The 19,930-nt window shown below is 44.7% G+C and overlaps 1 protein-coding gene across 9 annotated transcripts in view; it reads right to left on the bottom strand.

Annotated features, from left to right (window-relative positions):
• Positions 1-1,322: 1,322 nt before the first annotated feature.
• Positions 1,323-19,930, bottom strand: part of PDE10A (phosphodiesterase 10A) — a 569,606-nt gene continuing 550,998 nt past the window's right edge. For all 9 annotated transcript variants that reach the window (XM_032338528.1, XM_032338527.1, XM_032338526.1 and 6 more), the window contains 4 exons: positions 12,491-12,602; positions 9,564-9,644; positions 7,126-7,214; positions 1,323-4,601 (listed from right to left, as the gene is read on the bottom strand). In XM_032338528.1, coding sequence (XP_032194419.1) covers positions 4,484-4,601; positions 7,126-7,214; positions 9,564-9,644; positions 12,491-12,602 — 400 coding nt within the window. In that variant the 3' untranslated portion in view covers positions 1,323-4,483. The remainder of the gene's footprint in view (positions 4,602-7,125; positions 7,215-9,563; positions 9,645-12,490; positions 12,603-19,930) is intronic.

The following is a 19,930-nucleotide window of genomic DNA, read 5'->3' as shown; positions in this document are numbered from 1 at the left end:
CACGTGTATAAACTGACTTCTCTACTTGACACATCGCATTCAGCTCTTAACCTGCAGGCCAGGTCCTCCGACGACACCAACCCAGCAGCGGCACACACGGGTCTGCACGCGTTCAGCAACCGATTGCTCACGCTCGCTTTAAAGCAAGGTCCAGCGATGCGGGAGGCAAACGGCACTGCTGTCCACTGTGGGGCTGAAGAGGGGGAGCATCGGAGCAGGTGAGTGAAGACAGTAATGCTTCTTTGAATCAGAAATAGCACGTCTTGGGAAACATTAATGTCTTTCTCTTTATCACACCCCTTTAATTTAGAACCAGACCACCACTGAAACTTCTTTCTTTCTTTTCTGCTATTTTTACCATCACAGAAATGCGTCTAATGCTTCAGACAACCAAAATATCCAGGACAAAAAAAAGACAAAATCCAGAAAGGGTATAGTGCTGCTTTGGGAATCATTAATTGAAACTTAAGATTAAGTGCTTAAAGAAATGGGCAGAATGTGTATCAGGGTAAACACCTGAACAGAATAGCCATGCACTGCTGACAGGCAGGGGCCAGGCAGGGGACAAGAACCGACGGCATACTCCGCTAGGCTACATTCTACAGAATTTAAAGTCAGGCAATAAAAGGGATACATTAATGTGACTTAGTGAGTAAGTCTTTAAAGAATTAAACCCTAAATAAAATCAGCAAAGTGTAGAAAGCAAACACATGTCTGAAATAGATAAAGGTCAGAAATGATTTTCAAAATCTAAATCATGCATAGGTACCTGAAACCCAAAAAATCATACCCGCTGTAACTGTGTCACAGTTCTTGGAAGTTCTTGCAAAAAAGACAACATCTGAACAGTTCACTGCTTCTAGTCATCAGGGTATGTGTGAATGACATCAAATAAAGGACAGGATTCTGACAGGAGAGAATGGCCCTATCCACTCGGTTTGATCCAATTACCATGGATATGTCCCTTTAGATGTTTTTAGTTCTAGTTAAGCAAGAAAAGCAAAATGATAAATATATGAACAAGGTAATAAAATTATAGTATTTAAAATAAAGGCACAGGCCAAGGCGTGGTGAATAATTTAGTTCCGTTAAAGCTCAAACCTTAATTTTGAGTTAAAAGACCAGAAAACATAATATTCAAACTAAATCTATTAAAAATCCAGGGAGCTAAGGTTTTATGCGTCTATGTGTGTCCTGTACAGACACAGCTAGTGTGCCCAAACGTACCAGTAAAGCAAAGTCACTGAGACTATACAAAACTTAAAAAAAATCTAAAGCTATCTGAAAAGCATGCTAAGAAGAGGAAACCTACACTGGACAAATCCTGTTTCAAAGTAGTTCTGTTTGCGTCATCGTGAGAAAAGTCACCTCCAGTGGCACCCCATCCTTCCAGCGGAGGGACGAGTCGGGATGAGGCCGGCTATGGTAAGTTGCTCCGCGTGGTCTCTGTCCCATGACCGCTCCTGATGAGCCCCGTGGGGATAACAAGAGCTGGGCGATGGATCTCAATCCTGCCCCAGGAAAAGGGCCGTTTTTGAGAATTACTTTCCACCTCCATTTTATTTAAAATAATTCATTAAGTCAAAGTCACCTACTAATTAATAAGATGCTTGCAATTTTTAGAGTTTTATTCCTCTGCCTACATTCAGTATTTTGTGTTGCTGGCATGCATTTCCAAGAAAATTTCTAGCTAAAAAATTTATTCACTGTCTCTGGGAATTTAATGAAATAACTGCATTTGACAATAAAATTGTGTCTGTTATAAATCAGCACAACCAATAAAAACTTCCACAAATTGAACAGCTGGCTACCAAATTTATACCGAATGGGGAAATTTGGGCCCAATATAAAATGCCGCCTTCATGAGATACTCGTCAAAACCTTTGGTAATAAAAACCATCTGCCTTTTCAAGAAAAGATCTGGGAAAAAGATGAGAACAGAACTCAAAAGTTTGTCTGCTAAGTATATCTGCCCCAATACAAAAATACTGCTAACTGCATGTCTTCCAAAGCAAATTATTGACTAAATAACACCGCATCTTGAGCCTATTTATGCTAAATGATTCCTAACTAGATCTTAAGAATATTGACAGTTTACATTAGAATACAGTCCTTCCTTTGTTCGAACTTTGCTTTGATTATGACAATATATCAAGAGACATCAACCAACCCATAAACCCATGAATGTTTCTTTGGAAAACTGTTCCAGGTACAAGGTCAATAATATAAGATAGCTGGCTCTATCAAAATAAGAGAATTTTTGGTAGTAATTTTAGAAAAGCAATCTTAAAAAGCAAAAATAGCCACGAGATTCCCTCCCCTCAGGACTGTTTCCTACATCAAAAAGCAAAATTCATGCATTTGTTTAAGATCTTTTTAATTAAACAGTCTCCAGTGGTATTTCGAGTCAGTTGAGTTCCAATACATGACCATACTAACTCTTGGGATTGAAATTTGATTGGGTGGGTCCAGTTTCATAAACCTGAGCGCAGAAAAACATGCAACATTTTAGAATTCAATTCTATAAATGCACTAACATGAAAAAAGGACTTTTCTGCTCACATTTTCCAACACAAAGAAATCGGGTTTTGAAGAATGGGGCCGATTTTTACTTTCTGCAGATGCGTTTGCATCTCTATCCTTTGTACACATGTACTTCCGTAGGTGTGTGTCAAGCCACGGTGGTATTTCTCTCTTTAGATCTTTCATTTTATCTCATATTGTATAACCACAAGAGCGAGTGGAGTGCCAGGGAGGGAAGACGGCAACTTTCAGAAGCCCAGAGGGAAACTGAACACATAGTGTTAGTTTTAAAATAAGAACAATGTTTCTATATACCTAACTCTGCTACAACTTAAGTCATGTTGTGGGAACATGTGATTTCTTTTTGCAAAAACCATATGGATAACAATGTGTACAGTACTGAATATGTAAAAGCATTATTTTAAAAATTTATTTTATCAAAAGTAATATTCCAGTTTCCTGCCAAGTGAACAGCAGATAAGCTGTTTGTTACGGATCTGCTGATCACTTCTTGAGACTCTAGTTCTCTCAGTCCTTCAGGTCAGGACTAAACACAGCTCCGGAGGTGACCTTGCCATTGTGCTAAGATCTCGACAGCTTTCATGTGCACCAGAAGTAACTGGCTTATAATCCTCGCAGGAAGGGGTCCAGACCTCTACTTTTGTGTGGGTTTTTGTTTTTTTTTTTTCCGAACACTTACATTGTAGAGTAATATTAGTCTACAAAAATTATACAGAAGACTGTCCAAACTACAGGTTTGGATGTAGACGCTTGCTACTGGAGCAGAGGAGAGAGAACAGAACCGCGCCACGACGCGTTCGCACTGTGTTCCCCTCCCTCCCGCGGTGGACAGAGCACTTGGGAAGCGTGACCGGGGAGCACAAAGCAGGGGCCGGACTGGGGCATGGGTGCAGCAGAGCAAAGTAAAAATTACACAAGACTTAAATTGTATGGTTTAATTCGGTTTTAGGAGAAATGTATGGTGTTTTAATTAAATAATTCATAGAATAAACCTCTCACTTTGAATGTGAGTCTAAAATTTTGCAATGACACCAAGTGAAAATATAAAGAAATCATTATTAAAATTCACATTTGACATCCCGTAAGACCTGTTAAGAACAATTCATATGCCTGGCTTATTTTTGTTGTTGTTGCTCTTTATGCAAAGGGTTTAGAAAACGTGCCTACAATGAAGGAAACAAAAAATAAAAAAACATTCTTGGACATATTTTGAACTGATACTTGGAGTTCTGAGATTTATTCTGATGTGTATCTGCATCTCTTCTCAAGAGGATAGAAGGGCTACTTCCTTTAGTGCAAATCTACTCATCCAAGCCCCTTAGTATAAACTTGAAGAACACACTTTTCGTCCACCTCGCTTTTAATTCATGAGGCTCTGAAACAGGAATCTAGTCTCCATCACTGATTGCAGAAAGACACTTACTGTCACCTCAGTGACGCTTGTCCCGAGGCTGTCTGCTATAATTCACGCTAATTACGAGTAGGTCACACACAAACATTCACAACAGTAATGTGTAAAAATTCCTATTTATAACCAACAACATCAAAGCAACATTGGTGTTTAAGCCAAAGCACAATACCATAATAGTACCATGTTAACCCCTCCCTAGAAAGATACAGTGGAAAAGTACCCCCTTCTGAGTAATTCTCGTCCGTGTCCACTAAGGCCTCAGCCACGCGCGCCTGTTAGAAAAGGCCAGTTCACGGCTCAGACGGAGCCCCCGGGGCGGCCACGGGGTGGTCCTGGGCGGTCGCGGTCTCCGGCGCGTCACAGAGGAGCCTGGCGGGGAGTCATCGGCTTGACGTGTTCTCCGGATGCCACCTTCTTCGAGAGGCTTGTGCCCGAGTCACCCGGTGTAGGTTTCCCCCCACGAAAAGAAAAGGAAGAAAAGTCAAGGAAGCGGGACGAGCAGGTGTAGGCGGGGCGGCTCGCGGGGCCTCAGTCGTCGACCTTCACGGGCAGCTTCTCCGACGGCCCCGGGGCCGCGGGCCGGGATGAGGCCCACACGGCGCTCTCCTCCCCTCGGATCACCTTCTCCCACTGGCTGAGGTTGTTCCTAAGGATAAAAGATGCGGGGACAAGGGTGTTTAAAAAAGGATTTCGGGCCGGTCTCCATCATTCATCGCATCCCTCACCCCATGAGGCGCAGCTGAGCACCGTGGCCTTCTGGCACCTTTTTTTTTTTTTTAAGATTTTATTTATTTATTTGACAGACAGAGAGCACAAGGAGGCAGAGAGGCAGGCAGAGAGAGGGGGAAGCAGGCTCCTTGCTGAGCAGAGAGCCCGATGCAGGGCTCAGTCCCAGGACCCTGGGATCATGACCCGAGCTGAAGGCAGAGGCTTAACCCACGGAGCCACCCAGGCGCCCCTTCTGAGGCCAACAATGAGCAGCCGCTGGGAGGGGCAGGGTCCCAGCGAGGCTCCCTGATGAGTTCCCGCAGCTCATTTCTGCAGCAGAGCCTGCAGCCAGCAAAGATTGGGGGCCTGGGGGGCTGGGAACCTTGTCCCAGGAGCTCCAGGCGGCGGGGCAACCGCTGAGCTCAGCTCAGGACATACCATTTCATAATCAGTGAGGAAGGAGGGCCTGGGAAGGGGCCAAGCCACAGGGTGTCCTAGCCAGAGGCACGGCGGCTAATGGAGACGAAGGGAACCCCGGTGGCAAGAACGTTCGGCCGCAGCACCGACAGCCAGGAGCTCCCCCTGTGCAGGTGGACGCAGTGTGCCACTTGGGGTCCCTGCCACCTCATACCGGAAACTGGGGAGTAGCCTTATTTTGAACACTGTCATATATAAAAAGTCACTGTAAGTTACATGCAGTACCAATGTTAAGAATTTCTTTGTTGCGGTAAAGGCATCTTTCTGTCCTGGCACCTTGTGGTCTCAGACTCAGCCTACTCGTCCCCCTGTCCATCGGTTTTTCTCTCTTCAAATCTGCGGTTCAAATGTTACGGGCATCCTGATCTCCATGAACAGAGTGACCACCGCCCCCGCCCCATCTGGCTGACCAGGCAGAGATCTCACCAACACTTCCCACCTCGGACCTTGCTTTCTTAGACACAAAGCCAAAATCAGAAGGGAAGCTTGCACTGGCAAACACAAAATTCATACAAAGCATGTGCAATGCAAAGCACCTCTGGATGAAAGAAATCTCTCAGTTGTATCCTAAAAATGGAGTAATTTTAGCTTCTGTGTCATATTACCACATATTATTTGCCCAGAGCCTAAAGAGATTTTTGATATACTGGAAAATAGACACTAAACTGATTTTGCCATGTTTCCTTAGACACCAATAAGACATGAACTTTTTTTAAGTGTTAGTATGATTAAAATGGCCTTTAAGAGATTCTGTGGTTCAGCCAAGCACAAGGAAGCAAGGACGCATCCAGTCTGCTGGGACGGAGGAGTCCCTATCCTCCCGCTCGGTAGGGACAGCAAGCACTCATTCCGCGGGCTCTGGATAGTTCACGGAAAATACAGATAATTTTTAAATAGGAAAGGACTGTTGACTGTTACCTACGATTTTGTTTGTAATGACATGGATTTTGATATCGACATTTGTCTTTGGTGGGGCACTGACTTTTCCAACCCAGTTCCGTTAGGAATGAGTCCCAGCTCGTACTCCACATTGTCCACATGGCTTAGCCCGGAGGTAATAAGACGACACTGTGATGCGCTAGCTGCGGAGCAAGGTCAGTGACCGCTCACGCAATCAGCTGGGGTGCTATGTCCACTCCCCAAGAGCAGAGAAGAGAAACCATCACTTCCATAGGAAAAAAAAAACCAGGATCTTTTCCCCCCATCTCCCTCCTCACTGGTTTTCTTTATTTTCCTCATGATCATTAATTCACGAAATAAGTTTCAACAGCAGAGGGTGGGGTATACCAAAGGCCTGGGATTTGTTTAAAATCCCACATCTGTTCTCTCCCGGACTGTGTGCCCACCCAACCCCCAAGGGTGCTCTGTGGCTAAATAGTTAGAAAAACCAGCGGGACGCCAGGTCTGCAGAAAAGCGGCACATACGGCTGCTCTGCTCATTGCCCTTTGACTTCCCCAGAGGGAAATTCTTTTCAAAGTAACATGAAAATCTTAAAAAAAATTCCAGTGTTCGTAGCTTAGCGCATCCCTCAAAAGCCACGAGAAAAGAATGCAGAGGAGTCTGAAGCTGGGAAGGATGAGAGGGGGCTCATCCCTCTTTGGGAAGAAACTAAAACTCACAGAGAAAGAAGGTCCCCGTCAAGGCTTCCCCCCCTCCCCACAACGCGGGATCAAGCTGAGCCCCTCCCCAGCAGGCAGCCCTGAGCACACATTACGGGGCTGTACTTTTAAAACACGTTGGGCGTGGATCCCCGGATCCTACCAAAACACAAACCAGACACCTTCCTGCTCCTTTTTTGTGAATGAAGGACTTTACGAACACCCTTAATGTGGCCTTGTCACCGAGGCAAACGCAGCCCACGAAATGACATCAGCGTGGACCGCGGCAGGACGCGCACGCACACCGCGGGAGAGGAACATTCCACCAGAGTCTTCCTCTTCGTGCGCCGTCCCAGCCCCGCCGGGCGGTGGTAGGTGGTACGTACCTGCAGGCTTTGAGGAGCGGCTCGGTGGGCGGGAAGATCTGCGTGAGCGTGGTGTAGCAGGGGATGGCCACGGCGTTGTAGAAGCCCAGCTGCCCCGGCGCAGAGCCACGCACAAGACACAAAAGGGTACGTTAGCAACAACCTCTCAGCTGAGGCTTCCATTCTCAACCCTAACTGTAAAATATTCTAGTCCTGCCCCCCGATATCTAGGCTCCATGAACACAGCTGCCGGTGCCTTTAAAAATGCCTTAAAATACATCCTCGAAATAACACACACAAGAAGTTGTTCATCCCAAGCCCAAGTTCAACATCAATGAGATTCCATTTATAGATCAGTCAAGTGGTGATTCAACCCTGTTCTTGTCGCTGGTCACAGTTAGTTTTCTACCACGGACATTTCAGAGTCGACCTGCCCTTCTTCTCCAGCTGAGTTCGGGAATTGGTGCGGGTGTTTCAGGGGCTTGCTGCCCCCGGCTGTGGGACCTTGCGCGGTCCCCCCGCTCCCTGTTCCCGACCCCCAACAAATCTCACGGACTGTATCCCGTTCTCTCATGTCACAGCTCTCTTAATATGCTCCGTCTCACAGTTTGTCAGCTGTGGTAGTTTAAAAAATATATTAAGTGGCATTTTATTAGGAATTTCAAGCCACAGTAAATGCTGCTGGCCCAGACTGGCCTCTGGAAGGCTGGATACAAACGGCCCATAGGCGGTCAGCAGAGAATGCAGATGGTCCAGCTACGGTAACAGCCCGAGTGGCTGACACCGTGGATAAGACATGACGGGCTCTCTGGATGGGGGACCCCCAAACCAGGGTTTCCCAATTTCTCTAAAAAACTGAACTTCAGGGAGATGCACCAAAGGATACGGAAGAATGGAGTCTCCTGAGTCCCTTTCTGCGTTCTCCTGTGGCAGAGTCTATCACCACAGTCGCCTTCTTAGCATAATGCCTATGCACGCCTCTCTTTGACTTTGTAAGTCAACACAGAGACTTCTCTTATTTCAGTATTTTAGCAGATATCAGGGAGCAGAAGATCTCGAGAAAGAAATCTTGGAAAGTAGAGTATTTTCTTATTATGGAAAGAACATTTTAATGGTAGTCGCAGTTCAGAAGTAATACAGTTGGCAAACTATTAGCCAATCACAGAGATATTTTATTTAAAACTCGCTCATACTATAAACGGATCTGCAATTTTGGCAAAACCCCAAACTCTTCTCTTAATTAAAAGGCGTTAGAACGGAGCGTGTCCTCTAATGGCATTTCCCGCTCTCCTGTGTGCTCTGTTGGGGTGACAGCTTAACTATCTAGAAAGAACTTTGTTACATCTCTATCTTAAGCCATATGGCAAGATAAGTTTCAAAAGAATTAACAAGTCACACAGAAGGACGGAAGGAAGAGGAACTGAAGAGGAGTGCATGTGTACACAACCACACAGCCGGACAGGAACGTCACAGTAGGACATGGTAAGCACACGCCAGGCAGGGAAGACAGAGCTCGGTGAGCATCTATATGGGAAAGTTCCATAAACAACAGCAACAAGAAAGTAAACCGCAAGAACCGCAGGCACCAGGCCCGTGGGGCCGGGCACGCCGGGGCGTGTTCAGTAGGGAAGGAACGGGGAGTGCCCGCTGGGCCGCGGCGGCGGCTGGGAACGGGACGCACCGAGAACCGCGGGCCCCGAGCGGGAGAAAACCACGCGGCCCTTCTCTGTGCCGACGTTTCCAAGAACTGTGGACTTGCCTCAACTTTGTTATGAATAGTGAATAAATTAACTTTAATTAAAATAGGAAAGCTTGAGAACTTAATCCAAAACCATCATCCTGTGAGTTTTCTAAAATGTTTTCTAAATGAAATCCTATAATTATTTGTCCGTAACTAACTTCCCTGTTATGGTGTTAGAAGTTTGGTAGTTTAAAAAGACTATAATCTGAGAAACAGATCATACCACGCACGCAAAACAGACGGGCACGAGAGCTGTCAAAACATGGACATAAATCATGTGGTAAGACTTGCAAAACTAATAATTAATATCAACCGTTGGTAAGACAAAACACAAAATGTACTAAAATACCAAGCATTGTTTGCTAGGAAAAGTGGGCCTGGTGAGAATCTCTATAATGTTACTCTCTAAAAAGTAACTGCACATTCAGTGACAAAAGCCTTTCTGCTTGTTAAAGACACTAACAAATCCAACTCATCCACCCTCCGTTTCAAGCCGTCGCTGCGTGACTCCATCTGCAGAAGGAGCTGATGGCATGGGTAGCTGTGGCTTCTTTAAACCCAGCTATGATTTCTTATCCTGGCCTTCCTGTCCCCAAACTCCACCTAAACACAGAAGGCTCCAAGTGGTCCTGGGTTCTACGAGATGGCATATACGTTGAATTTACGTGTGATTTTTATGACTGCCTTAAATTATTGGACTTTTCGACAGAACCCATACCTGGCCTTGTGGGACCTCATCTTTCTTGTCTCTGTCCATCATGGGAATGGGCTGTATTCCCAGCTTCTTCATCTCATCACCCTAAGAGAAACGGAAAAAACCAAGCTTTGTCAACTCATAAACAGCTCTCAAGTCTTGGTATTAATGAGTTGTTCCCCTCATTCATTAATTTTCTCCACAATGGATAATGTTTGTGTTTAGTTAACCCCAACATATGTCAAAACAATAAAAGCAACGTATCATTGTTTGGTTTTTATCCCATGTTATTCTCAACTGAACTACCAGGAGCACAGCATCTCTCGCGGTTTCACCGCACAGAAGTTAATGAAAGTCGTGACCGGAGGAGACCGACAGAACAGTGAGGACAAAGGAGGACAAGAATGGAAGGATCTCACGCCCTTTTCTCACTTATTCTTCAAATGAATGTTCGTGGGTGCTGAGCGGGATAAGGCGAGGCTTTAGAGAGAAATACTGTGTATCGAGAATGGTCTGCTAAAACGTGTGAGTGAAGATACAGTGCAATCGGCTACACATCACCGTACAGGATATACTCACAGATGTTTATTGAAGATTTTCCATCTTCAATAGAAAGGCTCTGGGATAGGTAACAAGCAAATATTTCATTTAATCTTCATGAAATACTAGGAGTTCTATATATTGTTATCCACATTGTACAGATTTTAAATTATCTTCCTCTTTTTAGTGATTTGTTAAAGATGGCTAAAATCTTCTTTCTCAACATACCTCAACTTTTACCTTCCTACCCCGCTATTCCCTCACATTTATTCATTATTCAATTGTTTTAATTATTTCACAATCATGCTTATTTTTAGAAATCAGAGGTACAGAACTAAAAACATCCTAGATTTGCTAAGGTAGGTCCAGAATAAATGATGAGGAGCCCCACGAAGGGTTCTATTGCAGGATGGAGGCCAAGCGCAGAGGGCAGGGATCCCCACGGAGGGTTCTACTGCAGGGCGGAGGCACCTGAGTACAGCTTCTGCTCCAATGTTACCACTTTAAATATTAATTCAGTGGCTCTCAAACTTCTTTTCCTTTTCTAAGTGAGTGAAATTACACAGGCCCCTGCTCAAGGCTATCAGAAGCCCCATAAGTAAAAAGACTGAATGAATAAAGATTTGACTACGTACAGTTCTCACAAATAAGATCAAGGCTACCGAGGAGAGCAGTGCAGTGCTGCAGAGTACGCATCCCAGGGAGATCCGGCCCAGTGTGGGGCTGGCAGAGGAAGCTGCAGAGGGCAGGGCGGGGGTTGGGGGGTCGGGAAGCTGACCTAGATGGCTGTGAGAGGGACTTGACTCGGAATCCAGAGGGGCTGAGACGTGGAATAGCCTGGTGAGGCTGGGGGTTTTGGAGGTCAAGTTCGTGATTTTTGTCTTTATCACAACAGCATGGAGGGACAGACTGGGAACAGACTTAGAGCCATCCCCAGCCTGCAGATGTGACAACGAAGGCACACAGAAGAGTCACAAAGCGGGTCTGAGGTTTGATCCCAACTGCTACATAGGACGCCCATCTCCAGCACCAGGACATCAAAGAGCGCACTCTGTGTGACTGTTAGTCTACCTCTAAAAGAAAAGGCAGGGAGAGGGGGTAGGCGGTGGGGACAGAGATGGGACACAGCGGACATCTGGGAGGTGAGCTGACAAGACGCAGTGGTCATGATCTCTGCTTCCTCCCATGGACTGCGAGGTCCCTGAAGACGGCGTCCAGGAGCACTTTGGGAGCTTAATCAAATCTTTGTGCACTGTTTAATCAGTGCAGAATAGAGAGGGAAAAATCTACATAATATATGTCACATTTTGATTCGTATTTTAGAATACAAATACAGCTGTGAAAGTATGAATTATATCAGTTAAATTATTTGCAAAACAATATGCTAACTTCAGACCAGTTCTCCGTGTGATATTTACAGAATGTGTTGCAGGTTACTACTTTTAGACACATATGTGAATTAAGTTAACGGGTAATAAAGCCAGGGATTATAGTTCAGACACGTATCTTTAAAACAACCTTCTTAACTGAGTTTGACAGTAACTAGATTCAGGGATACACATATAGAATAAGAAAAATCATGCAGGAGTTTGGGCACACACTGTGTATGCATTCTGGAGAAATCACTCTCCAGGTCTGTGGTCCTGACCCAACAGACATTGTTTGGGTTTGCCATCGTGAAAAAATTTAACATTATAAATCTTTTCTACTGAACCATGAACTGAATGATTGGCTGTTTTTTACTTTTTACATCCATTCTTTTATATGGGTGGGGCTGAATGGTTTGAATCAGCAATGACCAAACCGTTTACCCTCCAGATTTACTTCTTCAGGAGGAGGTACACAAACATTTTAATTCATTTGTTTCTCTAAAGTCATCTTTGAATATGCAGGGGGCTAGGTATTTGTGGGTTCATGTGAACAAGAGAATGTTGTGCTCCTTCCTGGACAATTCAGAAAGCAAATTGAGAAATAGAGCACACATTTCTGATAATTGAGATAATTCAGTCAAGAAAAAGTACTAATGAAAGTAAAGTCCCACGGTTGCCTCACGTCAGGACTATCACGAGTTAGAAGCCCACATGTTCTGTGGAACTCCTGGTGGACTGTCTGGAATATTGACAGACTCTCATACGTCTATGGTACAAGGTGATTCTGTCCCCAGGTTCCAGTTGCAGACACATACAGCCTGTGACACGGAGGGACCACGGTATCATGGCTGGGTGTCTGTATAAATGTCCCTACATCTGTGTGAAAAGGCTAATACCTCTGTTGCATGTGGACAGGCAGGAGTTTTCTGAAGTAAGTAGCAGCCTGAGCTACTAAGACATTGTTATAAATGTACCCATATATTTACTTTCTCATCAGACTTTTTCTCACGTTTAACGTTCATATAAAACTTAAAAACATACCTCAGCCCAAAACTCTGCATATATATCATTTGCTGTCAATTTTGTAACCGGCCATAGTTTTGTTACAGAGCAAAGATCACAGGCAGTCATCATCAGACCAATGACACGATCTCTGGAACACAAGAACACAAACAGGTCAGCCTGCCCTTTGCACGCCTGCAATAGGCTAGAAACACTCGTGCATTTTGAAGAAGAAGGATTCAGTAGTCATTACTCGGCAGGGAAGCAAGTGGAAGGGAAGAGCAGTGCGGTCACCTGGAAGGACACGGGTCCCTCCGTCACCACCCCGTGAGGGGTTACCAGCTGCCCCTGCTGCCTCAGGCTTACTGCTGTAGTCAAGACAGTGTGGGCACAGCCCTGGGCCCACCTCTGCCCTCGTGGAGTTCTGCAAGTGTACAGGGTGAAGAAACCTTGGAGAAAAAAAATCTACCTCAAGTGTTGATATAAGAAAAATGTGAGGTGCGGAGAATAGGGCGGCCGCCCCACAGCTCCAGCAGCGCCAGGCAAGGCCAGAGCAGGGGCAGGTCCTCTGCTCTCCGTCCTCCAAGTTCAGAGACCGGGTGTGACCGGAGCGGCCTCCCCACACTGTGCAAACTGCAACCTCCAAATGGAATGAGTTCTCTTTTTCAGTTACTTTGCATTCACATTTTGACTTATTTTTTCCCTAAATGTGGTTTGGTTTCATCTTTCCTCTTGAATTAAAAGAAAAAATTGCTTAAAGACTTCAAATGGATAGAGCCCTACCATTTTCACAGATTTGGTCTAGGGACATGTGGTTGCCCTAAATAAAATCTATGCTTGATGGTGGCACGAACTGCTGATTAGTAAGGAATTTTAACATACGAACTTTAACTCTGATGAAGCAAATTACATAATTTAAAAGGCAAATCATCAAGAAAGGTACAAAACTGTAACAAATGAGAAGTGACCATTTCCAGCTCACATGCGCATCTTAACGAGTCCCAGGGATCTGCCTCTGCAGAAGCTGCCTTACCTCTCATAGCCCCATAGATGGTCCCTGTCCGGGGCACAGCCCTGCCTGGGTCCTGAGCCCGTCCCCAGCAGGGCAGACGGCATATTAAGGGCACCTGTCTGTTGATGTAGTGGCACTCCTGCCCACAGACTCCTGGGTATCTGGGAGACCCTCCCTGGTCTGTTACCCGTGTCTTGGATGCTGCCAATCACTCACAAGGCTCCTTTATTTCCCATCAGCCCACTTCCTTTAGGCCATCTCCCTAATTAAGGATCACTTCTGCACCCTCACTTTTCTTAGGAACACTTCCCTCTATCAGGGCAGACTAAGCAGTGGATGAGACTTCTGTGCACCCTTCCTCTGACACCCAAACAGACGCCACGTGAAGTTCCAAATCCCTTAACATGATCAGGAAACTCATATTTTCTTGATGAGGGAGTTTCCTAAGCACTTTGTGGTTTAAAGGATGAATACTTCTGGATTTGGGCTTCTACAAGAACAAGTTTGTTACGTGTTTATTCAACAGAACATGAACATGAAACTCTGACTGTTCCCTAATATTGAGATCGTTCAATCTCTAATCTATATTCACAAATGTATCTCAACATTTACTTCTGTGGGCTAAGCATTCTAACAAGCTTTACCTCAAAAAAGACTTCTTATCTTGTAAGTCCACAAAACAAGAAATGTTAACAGAACTGGGCACTGTAGGACGCAAGGAACCAATTTGCTCCCTGGACGGGATTTCCTGGGTAGTGTGCTCACTATTAGGGTTGAGAAGACCACGACCCATTTGCCCTTCATGTTCAGTGTCACGACTACGTAGACAAAACAATTCAACAGTAATGATTTTACTGGTAACCAAAAAAGAAAGAATAAACAGGTAAGAAAGTTTTATTAAATGCCTTAATAAGTTACTTCTCTTTTACTCTCAATGACAAATCAGTTATATGGTCATGGTTGTCTGGAAATATTAATATAAATTGGAATCATTTTATTTCTTCCTGTGAATGGACTGTAGGTCTAACTGGGACAGACATTTAATTCGTCATGTGTTCTAAGAAACAACCATGAAGGGGACAGAGTCTTTGCTCACTACTCTAGGTACGGTCTTGTATAACCCAGTTAGCAAAAATTACCAAAAGCCCAAGGCAATGCCTATGTTATACTTTCAGGGAATTTGACTACATTCATTCATTCCCAGATTTTTGAATGCCTCTACGTTATCAGGCACAGTTATAGTACTGAATCAAGCAGCCCTGCTCTTATAGAACTAACATTCTAACAAGGAGAATATGCAGAAAATAAGGGAAAACATTTCTTGGAACAAGCTTGTAAAAATTATTGTAAAAGAGGCAGAACCACGAAGATCTGTGAGAGTCCCCGTAGAGCTGAGTAGGCGTGGAAGTCCTGCTGTGTCCATGAGGAGCTCGTGAGCCTGAGGAACAACAAGCCGGTCTGGCTGGCATGGCGGGCCGAGGCCCAGCACGACGCTGCCTGGTCTGGAGGCAAGGCAGGAGTCTGCTATTCCAAGTCAGACGGTCACACAGCGGAGGCTGTGAGCAGAGGCCGGACGTGCTCCGCACCGCAGAGAGAGCTTGGTGGAGAATCGCTTGTACAATTGCAGGGGCGCGGGAGGATGGGGAGCGGTCACTCAGGAGACCACCGTGGTGCAATGAGACGGGACAGCGGCACTATTTGGACGGAGGCCGTGGTGACAGGGACAGGAGGAAGGCTCCGGGGGTCCGGTAGAGCCAAGCACAGTCACATCGGCAGCAGTCATGGTGCCGGAGCCCCGTCCCCCGCCACCTTTTCCTTCTCCTCCACCCCATGCGTCAGCCCGGACCGGCGCAGACACGCTCACCTCTCACCAGGGCTGTCCTCTCTTAAAATGCTCCCACAGCAGAAGATCACAGAATCACAGAACTTTACCGAAGGAGAGGACGCCACCCAGCTCGCCGGATTGCGGGTGGATTACTCTCCCATTACGCTCCCCACCCCTGTCTGCTCCCCGATACTCTACCAAGTTCATCAGCCACGGATACGATGTCCTACCGGAAGAAAAGCAGAAATATGCAGCTGGACCAGACGAAACAAAACTTTATAAAAGATTTCAGAGGGAGCTATGATGATGACATATTATATATTTACATATATATGCACATAAAAAGGAGTTCTCGTATGATTATTATTACAATTCCTCATTTGTGTCAGTATCTGGAATTCAAAGAGACTGAAGGACCGGCTGATCTCCACAATGATTCGAAACAGAAGGACTTCTCTACCCTCGCTCTTCCCTCGGCTCTGACCTCATTCTGGCCTCCGCAATAACGTGGCCCAGATTTAAAACATCGTAACATTACCTACTTCAATCCAAAGTTATCAGCCAGGGTCCTCACGTGAGAGAGACGGCTTCCCCAGGGAGGGGAGATGGGCTGAAGGGCCGAAGGGAGGCCCAGGACGGGGAGGCACCGAGGGTCGGGGCAGCATACAGGCCCTGCCCTGGGCCCGAAGGGGCAATGATACAGAGCCTTCCCCGGAAGCACTAGGAAGCCAGGGCCCCACGGGCAAAGCCAGCGGAGCAAATGCACGAAATCTCTCTCCCACCTGCTCCTCTCCTGTCCCCGCCACCGCTCTCTGGATCCGGACAGAGGCTGGAGGGAGCGGCAGGGAGCTGGGTGACCCAGCCCCACAGGTCGAACTGGGAAACATGGTCAGTGGATGTGGGGGCCAAACGGAGCCTACTCAGAGGACAGGAGGGCCCAAAGGGGAGAGCCGGAGGCTGTCAGTCACACTGAAAAATGTTGGAAACTCAAACAACTCAAATAGCAAATTACACCCCTTTATTCATGCATCAATAGAAAAATGGTTTTGAAGTCAAACTTTTTACTAATCTAAGAAAACCTGTTCCGTTAGTGTTTGGGGACCCAGGCTAAAGTGTTTGGATAGTCCAGCATAAAAAAAACTGTCCTGGAAAATAGAAAAAAAGAAAAAGAAAAGGAAGATAAATCCAGGCCTGCTCATCTAGAATGCTCATCCCCAAAGAGGTAATCAAAGACCAGGTTTCCCTTACGAGGTGGTCTTTACTACAACGCAGCAGATGTTGGGTAAAGTGGGGTCCAGTAGCTAAGTAAAGAGCAAGCTTTTGGGGTGTGTTATAGCAAGTGTTTTGTTTAGAAACTACTATCTAGCCTTATTTTAACTTTTCTGTTTCATTTTAAAATCCCATCACACACAGTATTTGAAAAGAGACTAGATTAAATCACTTTTCCCCTTAAGTTATCATTTTAATGATCTTGTTTTTAAATTCATCTTCAAGAAATTTTAAATCACAGTAATAAGTAACTTCAGTAAATCATGTTTATGATAATGACTTCTCTGATAACACGACTCATTCTGGCTATTTTTTGAAACATAAAACCAGACTCAAGATGCTATGGATTCTCTGAAAATATTATTTGAACAGCTGCAGAGTCAAAATCATGGAAGAGATGTTTGACTCCTACTGTATCTAGTGACACAAATAACATAAGTAACTTTTTGATAGAAGCGTAAGCATGGTGTAGGGATGAGCTCACTGAAGTCAACTTTAATCCAAGTTCTCAATTCTTAATTTTATAGAATCCTATGTTGCTTCTGCACGAAATATCATCAGGAGAAAAATGACTACATGTCAAGGGGAAATCACTCAAGCAAATGTATGTCACGGAAGGATTTGCTGTTAAAAATTTTTGAGAGCCCTTACCTGACAACATGCACTACTCTAACTTTAAATCAGGTGAGGACATTAGCAATTTCACACGAGAACTTAGTTTCCCTACATTTTAGGTTCTTCAGATGAAACACAACACACACCTACGAGAACGAGGTCCTCATGCATTTACTATGGCAGAGGTAGACAGAGATGCTTAACTTAAATAAAGGATGTACTTCTCTAGACAACATGCAACTTCACTAGTGGCCGAAGTCTGCCATTGATTTCCTCAGATGAATATCATCTTTTCCTGTTTTAGTATTAATTCTAGGTATAAAGAGAGAAGCCACTCTCATTTATCAACTATCCAGTGGACTAATTATAAGTGATATCTATAAAGATTATCATGGAATATTATAATATATTTAAGTACAGACATTTCAGCAACATCAGATAAATGGATGGATTAAAAGTATAAAAGAGAATCTCTAAAAGGGAACAGGAAATCATCATCAAAAAAGATACTATATTGTTAAGCAAAGGTAAACAGTAAAATAACAGAAATAATAAAATTTTTAAAAAATATATATTTCCAGTTTATAGATTACCCATTAACTAATAGAGAAAAAAATAGCTTGTGAAGCATCTGTTTTAAACAGTTTGCAAAGAGCCTGTTGCTACTGTGAATATGGACCGGCTAGCAAGGGAGAACCCTGCCCCTTGGACAACATCAGAGCTAATGGCCAGCGCAATCAGGGAAGACAACAGTGGCTCCTGCTTCTTTGGGGCAGAAATTACTCGAGCAAGAAAATTAGGAGTGAGATAAAAAAGCTAGCAACATTCGGAGTTGATACCCATCCCTTCTGTCCAGTGCCCAGAGGAGCGATAGTCGACCACTGAGGTGAAATGCATCTGCCACCTGCAGGCCTCCTGGAGGAACAGCTGTCCTGATCCAGGCGATGGCCTGAGGAGTGTCAGGAGCGAGCGCACAGCAGTGACAAGATGGCTGGTGGAATGCACACCTAGTCCTAGGGAAATGATGTCCATGTCAACTCGAGCACAAGAAGGGGCTCTAGAAGACGGAGAGAAGGGTGTGCAATTACAGCCATGAGGGCAGTTCTGAACCTGCAGAAGAGTCACTGCAACCGCACGCTATGCCTGCCATCTTGAAGGACAGCACGAAATGGCTTCATATGTGCAATGCCTTTCATACATCAATACAGAATCCCCACAAGGAGATCTCGGGAAGGCCACCAAACCCACACTAAAGTGGGACTACTTCGTGCACTGATAATTCTAAGCTCAGTGAAAAGCCTACTCATCAACCACGTGTTCTGTGGCCTGCCTCTATGAGCTCATCAACTCCTAATCCCCTCAGAAAGGGGATCTGATCGCATCTGGTGAATTAAAAACCATTCTATTTATTTTTTTAATGATTTCATCTAAAGACTTACTGATAGAATTGACATACTCTATCTCACTTAAGGACAAAACACTTGAAGAAAGATGTTTCATATTTACTACAGAGCCGTATTTCTGGATTTCTCATACTTTAATTTAGGTGTAATTTATATAGAATGAAATACATATGTTTGAAGGATAAACTTTAGGAGGATGACAACATATAGTCTCCAACTACCACATCGATGAAGACCAGGAACGTCTTCATCACCCAGAAACCCCTCCTGCCCTTTTCCCACTCAGTGCCCTTCACCCGACGCCCACAACTGTCAGTCTGAGTTCTATCACAACCACCAGCACCACTAATTCGTTTGGCTCATTCTGTGCATCATAAGAATGTCTTCAGGGACGCCTTGGTGGCTCAGTGGGTTAAAGCCTCTGCCTTCAGCTCAGGTCATGATCTCAGGGTCCTGGGATCGAGCCCCGCATCGGGCTCTCTGCTCAGCGGGGAGCCTGCTTCCCTCTCCCCTCTCTGCCTGCCTCTCTGCCTACTTGTGATCTCTGTCAAGTAAATAAATAAAATCTTAAAAAACGAAAAAGTCTTCATAAGGTATACACTATTTGACTCAACAAAATGTCTATGTGACTCATTCATGTTGTTGCAGGAGTCAGCAGCTCCTAATTTTGGAAACTGCTGACTAGAACAGTCTTCCACTGTAGAAATACCAGAAACTCTCCGTCCATGCACCTGCTGTTGGACACCTGGGCTGCGTCCAGTTTAGGTATGTTACGGATAGGGCTGCAGTTAACATTTTTGTCTGAGTCTTTGTGTGAATATGTTTCGTTTCTCTTGAGTAACCGGAGAACGGAGTCACAAAGCAAGCAGATCCTTAGCTAGTTAAGAAACTCCAAAGTTCTTTCCAAACCAGTTGTACATTTTATCCTGTTAATATTTTAGTAGCTTCACACCCTTGCCATCACCTGGGTATTGAGGGTCTTTTTAATTTTGGCCATCCTACTGAACATGTAGTGGTATAGGATGGTTTTAATTCAATTTTCCTTACATCTAAATATATTCAGCAAAACTTCATGTTCTTATTGGCCTTGGGATCTGAAAAAAATCTTTCACTCTAGGGCAACCACTAAAAAAAGGTAAAAAGAAAAAGGAATATAGATGATATATTAAGAAAGGGGGAAAAATGGAATCACATAAAATAATCAATTAAAGCTACAAAAGGTGGGAAAAGCGTGGAAGGCAAAAACAGGAACAAAGAACAAACGTGAACAGGAAAGAGTAACAAGCATGGCAGATACGAATGCAGCCATGTCTACACTCACTGCAGATGTCGGTGGTCTAAGTAAACCCATTAGA

Source organism: Mustela erminea, chromosome 4 (genome assembly GCF_009829155.1).
Source record: "Mustela erminea isolate mMusErm1 chromosome 4, mMusErm1.Pri, whole genome shotgun sequence".
In the NCBI taxonomy this organism is placed as follows: domain Eukaryota; kingdom Metazoa; phylum Chordata; class Mammalia; order Carnivora; family Mustelidae; genus Mustela; species Mustela erminea.
The sequence above is the reverse complement of the archived record's forward strand: the minus strand, read 5'-3'. Positions and strand labels throughout refer to the sequence as shown.